We start from the raw sequence: 17,423 nt of genomic DNA on the forward strand, positions 1-17,423 counted from the left end.
TTTACAGCAGGCTGTATGAGAAAGTGCAGATGGACAAAACGTGACCTGAAGTGATTCCTCAGGAGTAGTTCTGTGAAATCACCTTCCACAGGCTGTGGTCTAACATGGGGTGATGTACTTCTCTGTGAAAGTTCCGAATGGGCGTTTTTCTCCGTCTCATGATATCATGCCGATAGCACAATTGGAACGATACAACACAAGCAAAAACACATTAAAAGTCATGACCCATGAATTCAACATCACATGAACCATTTCAATATTTTCGAATTGCCAACAGCACACGTGAATTAAAAACCAGCAATGCAATAGTTAGTGGGTCACCTGCATTAATAATCTGCATGTACACCCACCAATCAATCAATCAGATTGTTAATAGCCAATAGACTAAGCTCAGAAATTTGGACAACATCCACTCCCTATTTCCTTCCAAAATCCACACTAACTAGCTTATTTTTAGTCTGTCGGGAAGACAGCGTCTGAATGAAACAACACCAGGCTTGGAGAGTATATTTAAGCTGGGTTGGAGGGGGGAAGAGCGCCTTGACAAAATAATTTAAATATACTCTCCAAGCCTGGTGTTATTTCATTCAGACGCTGTCTTCCCGACAGACTTGTTCTTCACCTGAGGACGGCTGCTTGCGTTGTGGCCGAAACGTCGTGAGAATTATTTTATTATGTTTATTTTTATTATTTTATTATTTCCCTTCTACGTGACTTTACCAAAAGAACCAAAAAGATGAATCCCTGCAGTCACGAAAGCTTCAAATCGAAATTCAGCTTATTTTTGTTCAATAATCCAGCAAGCCCACATGTATGCGTTGTACACCAGTCATTCCATAGTATGAGACTTTAAATCACTTCATTTTCATTATTATAACGATAAAAAATCAAGTCCTTTGTCAATCCACTGCTGGATGAAGGCCTCCCCAAGTCATATCAGTCATGAGGGAGATGTTTGACCATACTTCACTGCACTGCCAAGTGCGGGTCGGTGAAGGAGCGACCCTATACTGGTTCAGGAATGTTTCACACCCACGGCTAATGCCACCAACAATTATAATTAGCCATGGCCGAGAATCAAACTCAGGCGAGCCGGTTCATAGTCCAGTGAACTAACTACAACATTACCGCTGAACCCCCTAGATGATCACTGTTCCACTGAAACCCTGGCAGTGCGCTATGCGACACTTCGTCGATGAAATGCGTGCGAAAATAACAAGAACACGTCTCTGACATTATCCACAAGGGAAGGCAGCTTTGTGCTGGAAGTCACGGCTGAATATTAACATTTTATGAAAGCGCTCATATGCCATGTTATAACGTGTGCGGGTTCTGTGAGCACACAACTGATAAAAGGAGACACTTGACATGGCGATGGGGACAATTACACGATTCTCCGTGTGTATATACATATGTATGTAAAATACCATTTTAAATCAGTTTTTCTGCTAGTACAAACTAATGCCAGTCAGGGCTTACAAAACCAATCTCCGTTATATAAATATATAAAAATAACCCGAATGCGTACACATGCTTATTCTTCTTTACATACGAGTAAAGTAAACGCAATTGGAATTGACACGGTGTTGTGTCTATGTTGTGCTCGTTTAATCCCCCCCGTGTAAACCACTGAATAGCGACTGCTGCTGCTGCTGCCACCATTCCTCATCTCGGTCACTCACTAACAAATGTTCATACCCACAAACAAAGACTCCCGTACTGCCCTTGGCAGACCGTTGGGGCAAGTGCGGTGAGCAAGCGCCTAATAAGGCTGGCACGGCACACGAGTGAGTGGTGTGGCCAGAGCCGCACTCCACCACCTTTGTCTCCCTAGTGCTATTGTTTACACAACACACCAGGCACAGTACTCAATTAAGGTGAGTCGATTTCGGGGAGGCCCAGTTCAAGTATTCGCCACTGATGTTGGCTATGAGCGGGCATTGAACTCTGGTCGTCGTGTCAAAAGCATAGGCCGCTAAATAAAAAGACAAAGATGCCCCATATAGCCGAAACAGACTGTTGGGGTAAGTGTTGTGAGTGAGCACCTATGAAGGCCGACACGGCAAACGAGGGGGTGGGTGACCAGCACCACGCCAGGCCTCCTTTGTCTCCCTAGTGACGATGATTACAAACCACGCCAGGCACTCATTTGAGGCTGAGTCGACTTAGAGGAAGCCCAGGACCTGTTCAGATAATCGTCACTGGTGTTAACCCGGTCGCCGGGTTAAAAGCGCAGGGCGCTAACTGCTACACTACCTCTCCCCATACTCTCACACACGCATGCATACAGAGAGAACATGCACCTAGAAATACCCCGCATCCCAAACTGCTGCCCTCCACTGGCTCCGGGTCTAGCCCTGGATCAAGTTCAAGACCGACCTCACCGTTTTAAAGTTCTTCCATGGACTCTGCCCTCTCTTGCCTCTCCCATCTCATCGCTCTTTAATTCCTCTGATTTTGCTCTCCAGTTCAAATGCTCAGTCAACCCCAGCTCAGTGTGACGTCGCTCCTTCTCCTCTGCTGCTCCCATTGTGTGGAACATACTCTCCTTTGTCCATGTTCCAGTCCTTGCTCAAACGTTCCTCTTCTCAGTTTAACAAGCAGTAGGAGGAGGCCTTTTTGACCAATATTACCCACAATATAGGTTTTTGGGTTAGGTCGCGTAAATATAAATGTGACGTTAAACCCGCCACCACCTAACACAACCAATTGGTAAGGTTTTTTTTTTACGTAAACAAAACATGCCAAATTCGTTACTAGTTCAGCACGCCGGTGTGTCGGAGAGCAAGCCCACGAATTGGCATGTCTTGTTCGTGACAAACCGTACTAGTTCCTACTCTCATTTGCTAATGACCATCTCTTCCCCGTGCATTTATATTACACGCTCACTTTTTCTCCATGATGCTCATGTCCCACCACTTTGCATAGAATCTTGAGATTCCCACTACTCTGATGCCCACCTTCGGCGGGGTGAAATACGGTCAAATAATTGCCACGAGCCGCGTGGCGTTAAGAGGCCCCCATCCACAAAAAGGAATGAGATGCCCTCATTGCCTTTCGTGTTCAGTTTTTCGTCCTGCCCACGCACCTCCCATTGGCACGGTTGGCTGTGCGCTAAAGAAGTTCAACATACATCCATTGAACAAAACACGTCTGTGCATCATCATTGTCATTAATCATCCCCTGTGAGACTCCGTGGCATCTGCGATAAACACCTTAAATTTGCTCCGGCCTGTTGCGCTTTCTTCCTTCTGCTACCACCACGTCCAACTTCCGTATTTTATTTGATGACGGTTTCCGATTGCGTTGATGTCCTCCCTCTACATATTTTACCACTACGCCTCTCTTTCGTCGGTGTCTAGGCTACTGCTGCTTCTTCACAATAATGCCGAGAGTATCTACATAAATTCTCTACCATTCCCCAGCCCTTGTTTAAAAAAATATTTCTCATATTATTACAATTCTGGAATCAATTGATTCTTGAATTTAAATTGCAATCTTAAATCAAGACAATTCAATTAATTATAGGGGGGGGAGATATTTGGGCAGATTGAAGCACTGTGAATAGGCACGTAATTATGCATCTATTCATCGATTAAAAGCAAATCTGGCGCTAATGACACGTGCATTGAATTACGTGAGATGGAAAATCAATAATTACAATGTGTGCGAGTGTTATAGTTAAGTTAATGAACCTAATGGGATGTAGGGGAGGGATAATGAATAATTACACTAGCTATATCTATTACTGGAATTACATTATATAAAAGGAGTGAATGAATCTGGAAGACGAGGGATCTCTGCGCAAAATACGGGCAGGGGACCAGAGAGAAGTAGCAGCAGCAGCGGTGGCGGCCGGGCACGAAATCCCGGCAGACGGATTCACTGCTGACGGGAGCTCAGGGACTGATGTCACGGTGGAGGAGGGGGGGAGGGGGGGGAGTCAGAGAGGACCGCGGTTGCCAGGGGCAACTGCATCGAGAGGGCTGAGTGAGTATCGCTTGGCCGGCTAGAAGTGAGAGAACGGTGAGAGCAAGAGGAGTTCCAGTCAAGAGGGGCATAGTGAAGTGAACTGCGTACAAACGTCGAGAAGGCGAGCGAGTGCTTGGCTCAGGTGGGGGGGGGGGGCCTTCATCGTTTCCACGTGACAGCAGTGAGCCGGTAAGGGTGGAACGCGGACCCATGTCGGGAATTGCTGGATGGTGGTGCTGACAAAGAAACAACGAGTTCTCACCTGGGCCAGTGACCCGTGTGATTCAACAGTGGTTGTGAGCGGTCGTAGTCCAGCGCCTCGGAGGTTGGGTTCGTCTATGTATGTACGTTGAAGTTCTTTCGCACCGTACATAGCCGAGTGTGCTAATCGGAGATCATATGATCATCATCGCATGCATGAGATGCCTATGCTTCATGCCAATGAGCTGGAAAATATATGACAGTCCAGCAAGTAGGTCAGCTTTTAAAAATGCAAGATTTTTTTTTTTTGAAGAGTGCAGGACCTCACCAGACTAGGAGACACGAACATTTAAATAAATTTCTTGTTGGTGACACCTATCAATGGATGGCTGAATTACAATATTATAATGTTGATGATTCATAACATTTACTACTGGAGATGTATTGGAAATAAAATGTTTGTCCATGATCCCACTTTTAACTCAAGAACCAAAAGTGGAAGCATCAGGATGAGTCCCTGCGTACCGCAGCCTTCCTGTGTACATGGCTCAAGCTGCTGGCATAAACGTGCGATAAATAAATGAAATCTCACCACCTGAGCATCAACAATGAAATAGATCATAACAAAGAATAAAAGGCCATCATATACCAAATTGTAATATTTCCCACAATTGAATTTGTTTACGTATGACTGAGTAATTGTGGTTACCTAGCTTACTAATATTCGTGTCTCGCATGCAAAATAGGATCAATCTGGTGTCCCAAGTACTAACCGGACTCGATTACATTTGGTATATTCTGGGCGATGTGGTCATATAACGAAGCTCATCACCGAGTGGTTAAATAAGGGACATTAACCAAAAGGTGGCAAATCTCAACAAACTCTCATCCGGTTGACTAAAGGTCACCAATGCACAAATCAATCGATCAAAAAGTATCCCATGATTTTCCTTTCAAGCGCTACGCCTAATCAACGCTCGGGCACCATTATTTAACTTGTTTCACGCGGTGCATCCAGCCCAAGTTGCCTTTCCTTCATTGGCGCGCCGTGCCGCAACGCAACCGCGAGCGTTCATCAACGTGAAATTACAGGCGCTCACGGGCAGCCCTGAGCGCGAGCGGTGGAGGGCAGGTAACGGCGCAATTATCAGACGCGTCGACGCGGCACGAGCTCGCCGACAGCCTGGACGTTTTAATCCGCCGCCAGGGGAGTGACGCACAGGGGGAGAGCGCTGCCGCCGGCCGACAGGCCCTCATTTGGATGCCAACGTCAGCCCCCGTGGCCCCAAGGGCGCTTCGGTTTGGTGCCCTCTGCGTCACCTTTCCCCTTGCGTCCGCTCCGCCGTGGGGGAAGGCGACTTGGCGAGGGAGGTGACCGCGTGACAAAGTTTCACGTCTATTTTTGTATTAATTTTATCGGTGTTTCCACGATTCAAATGGGACATCTGCGTGCACCAATTGGGTCTTTCAACTGGGTTTTTCAACTGGCAAGCCTGTGGGCCGCATCTGGCTGGCGAAGGTCTGCCGAGCCACGCCCACCAAGACGTTAAGAGCAACACGTTGCCGAAATGAAAGAGTGATGATGAAGTGGGACGATGAGAGACCTGTCGACTAGCGATGAGAGCGCAGCAGTCACACGTCCAGACGTCGTGACATCATGAGATGCCGTAATGTTCGGACGTGACTTACGATGTCACAAAGTTCACCAGCACACTCTAGTTTATTACGTGGCTCGCCAGATAATACAACTCAAGGGCCCCGTTCCTACTGTTAAAGATTTTTACAGCTCATTACGTTGTTTGAAGTGTTTTCCCTGCATCTTTCTAAGGGTTGCTTAAAAAAGAAATGCGCGGCTTTGTTCGGGTTCTCACCCGGTTATGTAGTGCCTTTGATTAAATCGTTGACTTGTAAGCTATCAAGTGTCCACACGTGGAAAAAAAAACGAGGCCATCGCTTGCCAAGATTGTCAGGAGTCAAATCTCGACGAGACAGCAAAGACAAAAGCACCTTTGACGCATGCGGCGTTTTGATAGTCTCAGCCTGGTAACTAATGCTGCAAGAAAAATAGTCCATGATTCAAGAGGTTCAGCTCTCATGGCTGTGATTTGTAAAACACGTGTAAGATGATTGACGCGTGTCCAACGAATTCTTATGCCGATTTCAGCTGGGGTAAGGGTGGCTTAGGAAAGGACGACCATTGATTGGTATATTTTTTAATCCAGGTTATGGGCAACTTCAAAAGAAGAGTCGTAACTATATTGTTTGTGGAGTCAAATTCCCAGTCTGTTCTCTTGCATGGTGACATGCGGCTTTGCCTAAAGGTTTTCACCTGTTTCATTGCTTTGCTTGCAATAGCACAATCGCAATAGTAAGTTCGTAAAAATATTTATTTAAAAGGCATAAGCAAATTCCAGGAAACACAACTACTTTCTGCACTTTTACAAACGTCAGAGGCTCAGCTGTTGCACTCTCTCTGTATTTTTCACTCGTAAAAACCCCAAAAAAGACTAAAAAAAAGTGCATAAATTATGCGGGCACGGTGCCGTTGGACGGCTGTAAATTTGAGATACGACGGATTTCAATTACTTTCTTTTTTCATCTTTAAGAGGAAGGGATTTTTTTCTCTCGTGGTTGTTAGAAAACGTCTTAAAGGGGAGGGGGCAAAAAGTTAAATAAAAAAACATCAACTCGCTCCCGGCAAACGTTTTTCTCACCGCGTGATCTGGAGTGGACACCGGGTTGACCGCGTGCCGTGACTCCGCGTGACCTGGACAACGCGCAAAGAAAAGATGAACGCACACGCTGTTTTAATGTGCATCCTTTTCGTCCAACAACGGAACCGCGGCGACGAGAGGTCTTCAATATCTCACACCGCGGGACACACCGTGCACGCATAGCCATACACAGCGACGCGGCCGAATAATAATTACTGTCTGGGAGGTGAAACGGGAAGTGAACTCATTTGCAGAATTTCCAGGAAGGAGCCCTTTGGGTATGCGTCGGAAGGCGGGGCGCTGTTACGTGCCGTCTGGACATGTGCTCCCACACTAGACTCGTGTCTATGCATACGCCCATCCACCTATCATCCATCACGCCACTTCGTACCGCTGTTGGCGGTGGCAGTGTGCAAGCACTAATAACAAAAACTACTCGACACAATTGTCAATAACACTGCGGCCTTAAAAGAAAATGTGTACAATGGATGACGTTTCGGGTAATGACCCTTCTTCAAGTGCGATGAAGTAGCCCGTTGCCCGAAACGCCGCTTACTATATACACCGAACAAATACTCTTTACCGATTCTCTGTTTGCTTACATACCGGCGGTGTCAGGACTTCATCGATTTGTCGATTCAAATAATTTCTTACATTCATGATCCACGCGTCAAAGTGTGCAAGCAAGAATCATTATTTCCAGTTTTGTATTTCTTATATGCAATGGGTCAGCAAGACACTTGCTGTCACGCCACTAAATTAGATCCTTGTGTAATGCGGGCGTAAGCGACCTTCCGGATGTGACGTCACGAGGAGGCGGAGCCAGGTGACGTGGGTGAAAGGTTGGGGTCCTTAAGCGGGTAAACCGGAAAGAGAAGGCAGTCGGGTTGTGAATGGAAAAGGGTGAGGCCACGAGGGCGAACGAGAGGAGGGGGGCACCGCCGGCGAGCGGGAGCCGACCCCAGAGTACAGCCAGGAAGGCTGTGTGTTAGAGGCAGCGGTGTGGCTGCAGAGAGTCGCAGGAGCGACGAAGAGAGAGGAGAGTACAGCCAGGAAGGCTGTGTGTTAGAGGCAGCGGTGTGGCTGCAGAGAGTCGCAGGAGCGACGAAGAGAGAGAGAGACAGCACGAGGCTGTCAGCGCTGCGGAGTGAGCAGCAGCGATTACAGCCAAGGGGGCTGAGAGTGAGTAACAGCAGCGGAGCTGCTGTGGGGGCTACAAGAGCGACAGAGACCAACAGAGGGGCTGCTGGTGAAGTCTGGAGAGACATCGGAGTCAGCACTGTGGGGACTGAGCAAAGAGGAGACAGCCGTGTGGGTAATACAGTACGGACCAAATAAAGGACACTGAGCCAGAGATCGTGGTCAAGTCTTTTATTACACTGGTGTCAGAAGTGAAACGGCTTGTCAAGACGGCTCGGAAGAAAGAATATTCCTGTGCCATCATCTGCTACATCATCCGACTTACGATTGAGACAGATGGCGCAGCTGGAGACCTGGAAAATCGTGCTGGCGAAACCGTGTGAGCTCACCACGCCGACGACGGCAGTGGGGAGAGCCGATGGTGGTTTGCAGGCCGACGCCTTGCCTGCGCTGCCAGCGCCATCTGCCACGCGGCACGAAGACGCCATCTTGGGCGTGGCAGGGGAGAAACGGCGGGAAGCCGCCATCTTGTCTTCACCGCGGCGGGGAGACGCCGCCATCTTCAACATCGCGGCGGAGAGGCAGCCTTGCGCCGCCATCTGGAGGTGCCGCGGGGAGAGCAGCCTGCTGTGAGCTGCTGTTTTGCGAGGGGGAGCTGCGAGGAGAGGACGACGACGCTACAGCTGCTGGGGCGGGAGCTCTCCCGTCCTGGCTCGGGTGCGTGACAACGGAGCAGTCAAGTCGCCGAACGAGTTCTGCGAGACGACTCAAGTTGCCGCCCTGCCGTCCTCTTCTTGCTGCAGCCCCGGGCGGGTCGTAACGATACGCACCCGGCCTTTACACACACCTCACCCATCTTTCAAGGGCCGGGTGGGGGCGATTTTGTTTTCTCTCATGACTCGATTGTGCGGAGCGCGGTTCGGACTGTGGGTATGTGTGTGTAATAACGATGAACGCGCTATCTGCTTGTTGCTCGGTGTCAATTAAAGTGTGTACGTGTGTTGAGAATGGACGGAGAGTATGCTGTGCTTGCTGAGTGTTAAATTGTGTGTGTGCGCTGCGGTGTGGAGTTGTTATATTGATGGCGAAGTTAATTATTAACTCGGGAGCGTCGGGTATCTTGCGCTGTATCATCTCGTGGGTTACCTTGTGCGATGGGCTTAATTGAAAAATATATATATTTTTTTGGTGTATTGTGCTGCGAGGTGCGATGTGCGATGTGGTTGTTGCAAGAGAGAGAATATTTGTGTTGTTGCTGCAATGTTACGACTGGATTAATGGTGTGTTGGTTACCTGCAGATCGGCTTGCTATTGTGCTTAAATGTGCGCGTGTGATCGCGATATGCTGACTGTATGTGCTGTTACACCGTTCTGTATGGTTATGGGGTGCGATGCATTGATTGACTATTGGGGTTGGGATGTTATTAATTGTGCGTACCTGTTTGGAAATTGGTAACAAATTCGAGGGGGACCCTATTATTTGGTCGTATGGATGTTATGTACACGCGATTTTGTGTATATTATGGGTAACGGCGCTTTGTGAGAGAGAGAGCGCGCTTTGAGGGTGCGTGATGACGCCGTTGTGGGTGTCTCAAAGGTTAACGCTAATGGGACCGTAAATTGGCGCCAAGTTGCGTCGCGTATTCGGTTGGTCGCATGCAGCCACGAGTTGCTTTGCGAGTTGGGTTGTGTAACCAATGTGGTTGGTAAAATATTGGTTAAAAATTCCCCGATATGACTGCTGCGCGCAGCAAGCTGGGGCTGTGCGTCTATCGTTGTTGGGATTGTTACAATAAGACGGGGGAAGCAATTTGTGACCCCCAGCAAAGGGAAGCTGGGGTGCACGAATGGAGAAAACTGGCCACGTGTTCGCACGTTGGGCCGCCATTTTGCGCACACGCGGGGTATGGCGTCGATGCGCTTTGCGGAAAGGGCCGCCATTTTGAGTGCGCGCGAGATATTGCGCGAACGCGCTGGGCGAAGGGGGCCGCCATTTTGAGCGCGCGGGAAAAACCTCGGTGGGGCAAATATTCCATCTGTTATGCCTGCCATTGTTGATTGGGTGATGCACGAGTGGTGGTCACGTCGGCCTATGGCTGATGGCTGACCTGACCGCCCGGAGGCGAAACCTCCGTGGTATGTCTTTAACTAATGGGCCGTGTGCTCATATGGCTCGGGGAGTCATGGTTCAGTTGTGCGGTGGCAGACTGAACCTGGTGTGCCGGGGGCTCACGGGTTTTGGGTTAGGGCGTTATTGTCTCTATAAGAGAACATTACCCCGTGGGGGGGGTCGTTGATATCTGGCCTTGCCGAGGGATTGATCTTCCCTTGGCTATGAAGCGCATTTCAAAGATTGATGGAGCTCGTTTGACGGGGTTGCAGTGGGAGACGTGTCATATATATTTGGACGATATCATTGTCTTCAGCCGCACATTTGAGGAACATTTAACACGGCTGGAGACAGGGTTCACGAGGATGCGCTCTGCGAATTTAAAATTTAAACCAAAGAAATGCCACCTACTGCAACGGTCCGTCCGTTATCTGGGACACATTGTGAGTGCTGAGGGGGTGTCCACGGATCCGGAAAAGACGGCGTGCGTCCGGGATTGGCCGACTCCGGCCACCGTGGGGGATGTTCGGCGGTTTTTGGGATTTGCCTCGTATTACCGAAGATTTGTGCCGGGTTTTGCGACGATTGCGAGGCCCTTGCATCTCCTTACGGGTAAAGGACGGAAATTTGTTTGGGGACAGCCGGAAGAGGCGGCCTTTCGGAGTCTGCGTGATCTATTGGCTACGGCTCCGACATTGGATTATCCCGATTTTGATCGCCCTTTCATTCTTGATACGGACGCGAGTGACACAGGTAATGGGGCGGTATTATCACAGTCTAAAGGGGGCGTAGAGCGCGTCGTGGCGTATGGTAGCCGAGTCTTGTCGCCTGCGGAAACACGCTACTGTGTCACTCGTAGAGAACTTTTGGCGGTTGGTTTTTCCTACGGCTATTTCGACCGTACCTTTACGGTCGTTCTTTTATTGTGCGTACGGATCATGCGGCCTTGCAATGTGCACTTAAAATGGACCAGCCATCGGGACAGTGGGCACGTTGGTTGGACACGCTACAGGCATTTTCCTTCCAAATTCAACATCGGAAGGGAGTGCGCCATGCGAACGCTGACGCACTTTCCAGATTACCAGGGCGCGCCCCTTGTAAATGTGCGTCGGGGACGCATAGGTGTTCGCCGATTCTAAACCCCCCTCAGCCGCTTACGTTGGCCGTCGAGAAGTCGGATACTCCGATGGAACCGGGACCGACTGACGGGGTTTTGAATCTGCCGCGGTCTGTCTGGATTCGGGAACAAATGATGGATGAGTTGTTGTTGTCCATGTGGAAGCGGTCTATGAGGGACAATGGGAGTCCGAGTACGGCTGTGGGGCCGCAAACCGCTCTCCGAGATGGTCTGCTTATGTGGCGAGAAGGGTTCCAGGAAAGCTGGCGTGTGGTGCTACCAACGTCCTTGCGATTCGAGTTGATTAGAACTCTCCATTGTGACACACTATTGCATTTAGGGGTGCAGAAGACTTTGTTGACGTTGCAACGTCATTATTTTTGGCAAGGCTGGTGTGTGTCCATCGCTGATGGGATAGTAAGGGAGGAGCATGGCCGAGTGCTGCTCATCCCCGAAATGGCACTAGCTGAGAGTATGGTAAATGGATGTTGCCGTGGGTTGACGACCACGGTGAGGGTTACGGCGAATTAAACGTTACCGCTGGGGAGCGTGGCTCTCTCCACGCGAGGGTGTGCGATTAGGGGTTTTGTTGGTTTGTTGAGAGTGACTGTGGGTACATGCTGTGTACGTCTGAGGTCTGTGCTGGTCCTCAAGGGAGGACTGCTGGTGGGTAAGAGCAGAAATTTTTTTGTTGTTGTTGTTTCACGTGTAAATAATATTGTTGTTAAAATGTAAATACTGGGGCGTCCATCGCGGTTATTTGGGTAATTATTGGGGTTTTCTTAAGCGGGCCGGAATTACATCATCTCCACTACCCTGGGGCCGGGTGGCTGTCGTGTACGACATGCGGATGTGCGTTGTTGTGCTTTGTGCCATTGTTGTTCTTGTTGTTATATTACATGCTTAGTGTCCTTTAAGGGGGAAGGTCGGTTCACCGCATTACGCTTTGGTATTGTTCAGCCGAGGTCGGCTGGGTTTTTTCTACGGGGGAGGGTGGTGTAATGCGGGCGTAAGCGACCTTCCGGATGTGACGTCACGAGGAGGCGGAGCCAGGTGACGTGGGTGAAAGGTTGGGGTCCTTAAGCGGGTAAACCGGAAAGAGAAGGCAGTCGGGTTGTGAATGGAAAAGGGTGAGGCCACGAGGGCGAACGAGAGGAGGGGGGCACCGCCGGCGAGCGGGAGCCGACCCCAGAGTACAGCCAGGAAGGCTGTGTGTTAGAGGCAGCGGTGTGGCTGCAGAGAGTCGCAGGAGCGACGAAGAGAGAGGAGAGTACAGCCAGGAAGGCTGTGTGTTAGAGGCAGCGGTGTGGCTGCAGAGAGTCGCAGGAGCGACGAAGAGAGAGAGAGACAGCACGAGGCTGTCAGCGCTGCGGAGTGAGCAGCAGCGATTACAGCCAAGGGGGCTGAGAGTGAGTAACAGCAGCGGAGCTGCTGTGGGGGCTACAAGAGCGACAGAGACCAACAGAGGGGCTGCTGGTGGAGTCTGGAGAGACATCGGAGTCAGCACTGTGGGGACTGAGCAAAGAGGAGACAGCCGTGTGGGTAATACAGTACGGACCAAATAAAGGACACTGAGCCAGAGATCGTGGTCAAGTCTTTTATTACACTTGCATCAAATCAGGACCACAAATTGCTACGAATCACCTTGCAGGCTTATATTAAATCCTTACAGGAGTATATTAAATACGACTCTGAAAAAGATGCTGATGATGATAATCGTGAATTATAATATAATTGGCAACGTGCACAGTATTTGCTCAATCTCAGAGACGAAGGATGATTCAAAGGCGCGTGGAGATGACAGACAAGCGGGAAGGCAGCCAGAACCAGCGCCAACAATTGCCCAAGCACTGTGGCCCTATATTGGGGTGCTTATGCACGTTGGTGGAAACTGGAGCAGCCTGCGAAAAACACAAGCGTGCGAGGGGGTTAACATTCAATCCCCATTCAAACTAAAAACTGAACAATTTATTTTATTTTACAAGGTAGGGGCCCACTGAGCTATATAGCTCTTTTTAGAAGTGACCTGGCCACAAGTGACAGCTCAACCAAGTGGCTTGTCGTCATGTGGAAATTTATAGCAACCAAATACTCTAAAACGCACGCGTCTAAATGTGGAGGGAAAAACCCGAAGGACCTGGAGAAAAATCCATGCGACCACAAGGAGAACACACAACTTCCACATATGCAGGGATCAGGGTTGAGATCGAACCCACAACCTCCTATATACCTGGCGAGGTAGTTAACAGCTCGCCACCATGGCACCCATTTCACGCTCACGGGTAGGGAGTGTCACGAATGTGTACGTGATTCACCAACCCTAGCTACCTCCACAGTACCGGGTTACAGGCCACGGTGCAGTGTCACGACCAGCACGGGCAACAGGCTGGCTGTGAATACTGCAGTTAAATTTACACCAAATACAAAAAAGTATATAAACACCCGCAATGCCCAGAAGGGATCATGCGAATCCAACACGAGCCATGCGCCGCCATATAACAAGCGGCGGGCCTTATAAGGCGCAGGAGCTGGCGCACAATGTGTGAGGGTTCATACGGTCACCTCAAACACATGGCCCGCAATCTTGAGCTGTAAAAGGCCGAGTCACTGACACCATGCTGGGAATAACTTTGAAATCCTCACGATCCCTTGCAGGGGGCCCTTATACATTGAGAGTATTATGACTCTGACTTTTTTTTATTGATTACTTTCCTAAGCTCTGCCCCGACACCGTGAACGATCTCCGACGGGGATGTATGCCTCTCAGAAGATATTTTTCCTTGAGGACCTCTCTGATGAAGTTAACTGCTTACCACACACAGCATTTCACCCCTTCAAGGTTTTCAAGGCAATGGATTTGTTGCCAGGATTGAGAAATCCCACCTGCTATTCTTATCTGCTTGCTGGCAAGCGCATGTGATGGATGGCGAGCGGTAGCGTAGCGGTTAGCACACTGTGCTACTGCTACTACACCCGGAGACCCGAGTTCCATTCCTGGCCATGAACTAACATCAGTGTGAGATTATTTGTACCAGTCTTGGGCCTCCCCTATGTTGACTCAGCCTTAAATGAGTGCCTTGTACAGTGGATAAATTATCACCACATAGACAGGCCGTCACGTGCCGTACCGGCAAGAATGGTGTTTGCTAACAGCATTTGCCCAAAAAGTGTGTTAAGGCGATATGGCAGGGGAGGAGGGGGGGGGTGATATTTGTTTGTGTGATAGATATAAGCAACATATAAAAAATGTACATATGCTATGAAAACATATTTCAGTTTCCCATTCATGGACGTTTAAAAAAAAATCAACGTAGATGTGTTTTTTTTTGTACGTCTATTTTTTTTTTGCAGCACAAATGACGTGTGGACGAACTGGCTAAGGGGCCACACGCAGAGACGAGCACTGCCCAATTCTCACTTGATCACCGTGACATTGTTTCTTATTTTCCACTTCATTCGCATCGGTTAAAAGGCTGTACCGATTGTATTAATCAAAACTTGCATCTTGCTACGTATTGCTAGTTAACGTGGTCAAGTCCTGTAAAATATATTTCCTAATGCTAAGAATTGCAGTTCCAAAAAAGCACCACTCTGTGCTTCTTTTCGCACGTCAGATTTAATTTCATTTTTCTTTGCCATGGATTAGAGATCATACACAAGTTGAGGACACCCATTGCTTGTTCGTATAAATAAGCGGCCTTCGGCAGTAGGTATGAATGTATGTTGAACTTCTTTCGCGCCGGTACATAGCCAACCGTGCTAATTGAAGGTGCAGTGGACAAGTGATTAGAAGGACAGGCGGCTAGAAGGAACGATGGCCGGTGGTCGAGTCTGATGATGGAGTGGCAGCTGAAGGAGGGAACACGCCCGAGAGAACATCCGTCACGGAGATTGAGCAACGAAATCAGCTCATGTGTGGAAGCTCAATGGATTGTTGCGTCCCAGGGCGATGAGAGTTGGCAACAACTTCGAAATACCTCCATGCAGCAGTGGATACATGAAGGAGAATGGCAAGCGAGCTTTGATGTTGGCACACAGAATTCTAACATTCACCCATTGCAAGACGGAAAGCCTTCCTCCAGACGACGTTGTCAGCTTTCGAGATTAAAGACCACTAAAATTGGATTCCGTTTACACCAAAAAAAAAAGATTAAAGGAGCTAAACTCCAGTGGCAAAGTCACTTTCAAATGTTCATGTTTACCCATCTTCTCTGCTCGAGTATGCACACAATGGACGGCGGATCAAATGCTTCTGCCAGACTTCACCCCCGTGGCCCGTAAATCACGCCACCATCACAATACTTCACTATTCTTCCAAAATCCAATCCAGGGGATCAACTCCAAGATTGTACTCCTCATCTTCAAGGTCCTACATTCACTCGCCCATGCAATACCTTTCTAAAAACGTAACAATTTTTTGTAATTTTGCAGGTAAGGCCCACTGAGCTATGTAGCTCTTTTTCAGACGCGACTTGGCCACAAATGATAGCTCAACAAAGTGGCTTCTCAAGTGAGAATTTATAGCAGCAAAAAAAGTCTAAACGCGTGATGCTGTGTCTAAATGTGGAGAGAAAAACCGGAGGACCCAGAGAAAAATCCACGCAACCACGAGGGGGAGGGACATGCAAACTCCAATTCAGAGTCGGGATCGAACCTACGACCTCCTGTACACCGGGCGAGGTAGTTAATATACCCCCTCTCATCGCACTATTCTCCCCTCCACGGAATCTCCTACTTCTCCCCTCTCATCTGACTCGACTCTCTCCCACACACTAGAGAAAATGTCTATTATTTCCCACAAACTTTGCTTTTGTGAGATAGTTTTCGACCTTGTGATTGCTCAGGAAGCCACGAACCACTGCGACAAAGCTGTTCCAAGCCGCTTTCTCCTTACTAGTGAGCTACTTGGGGAATTCATTGCACTCCAGGATCTTCTTTATCTGTGGTCCGACGAAGACACCGGCTTTGACCTTTGCTTCAGACAGCTTAGGGAAGAAGTCTTGAAGGTACTTGAAGGCTGCCGACTCCTTATCTACAGCTCTGACAAATTGTTTCATAAGGCCCAATTTGATGTGCAGTGGTGGCATCAGCACCTTCTGGGAGTCGATCAGTGGTTCCCACTTGACGTTCCTTCCCACAGACAACTCGGTCCGCTGTGGCCAGTCCCGCCTCTGGTAGTGCATCTTGGTGTTTAAATCTTTCGTAGTCATTTTTGTATTAATTTAGTATACATATATGTTAACTGATTCCATATGTTGTTTTTTTTCTGACTTTATGTGAATGAAAATACACAAATTTGCCCGTTTTCTCATTGAAAATAGGTAAATTGCAAAATATCACTGTCCTGGTCACAAAAGCAAAGTTCGTGGAGAATAATAGCCATTTCTGTACTTTTGAGGCATAAGCAATTAAGAAATAACACTTATTACCCAGGAACAAAAATTAAATAAAATGTGTTACACCATAATCAGTGCAGCAGTGAGAGATGCAAACTTATGGGTTGGAGATGGTGATGGAGGCAGGAGAGAGGGTGTGGGGGATAGGGTCTCGATTTTGCTGCTTTGTGCAAATAAGAGCCTCAAAGGACATTGGGCCCACTTGGTTTCCATCAAGGCACAAATTGCCCAGAGGCCCCGGCTGCATCACAGGAAGTGTCGTCCACAGTGAGAGGAAGGTGCTTCCACCGTTTGAAGAAGAAAAAGTGCAAGATTGGGGGGGGGGGGAAATCACATGCTATTTACATTTATTCCTACCATCTCTCACTGGGCTCACATGCGTGCACTTAGAAAATCCATTACGATTTTTACGAATGCGTAGGTTGTATAAGTGCGTAGGATGTGCCGATGTAGCTCTCCGATGTCTTTCAGTACATCATGCCCTGCCCAACACAACCAGCCAATTGCAAATCCACTGCTGGTGGCATCCCCACAGTATATGGACGTTGATTCACCTTACTTCACCGTGTTGTCAGCGTGGGCTGGCGAAGCAGCAAGGGACAGGGCAGGTTTAGATATTGCTCGCCAGTGATATAACATCAGCTACGGGTGGAAATCAAACTCAGGTCACCAAGTAAATAGTGCAATGCATGAATCACTGAACCCTCCTTGAATTCTTTACCAGTTGTGCCACGAGATGAAGCAACATCCAGCTGGTACTCCTTCAGTCAAGA

General features: G+C 48.6%; 1 protein-coding gene across 2 annotated transcripts in view; it reads right to left on the minus strand.

Moving 5' to 3' along the window:
- NPHP4 (nephrocystin 4) overlaps positions 1-17,423 on the minus strand; it is a 284,183-nt gene that overhangs the window by 100,627 nt on the left and 166,133 nt on the right. For both annotated transcript variants that reach the window (XM_078611468.1, XM_078611467.1), the window contains exon 11: positions 6,888-6,940. In XM_078611468.1, the coding sequence (XP_078467594.1) occupies positions 6,888-6,940 (53 nt within the window). The remainder of the gene's footprint in view (positions 1-6,887; positions 6,941-17,423) is intronic.

Source organism: Lampetra planeri, chromosome 36, assembly GCF_965212315.1.
Source record: "Lampetra planeri chromosome 36, kcLamPlan1.2.h2, whole genome shotgun sequence".
Taxonomy (NCBI): domain Eukaryota; kingdom Metazoa; phylum Chordata; class Hyperoartia; order Petromyzontiformes; family Petromyzontidae; genus Lampetra; species Lampetra planeri.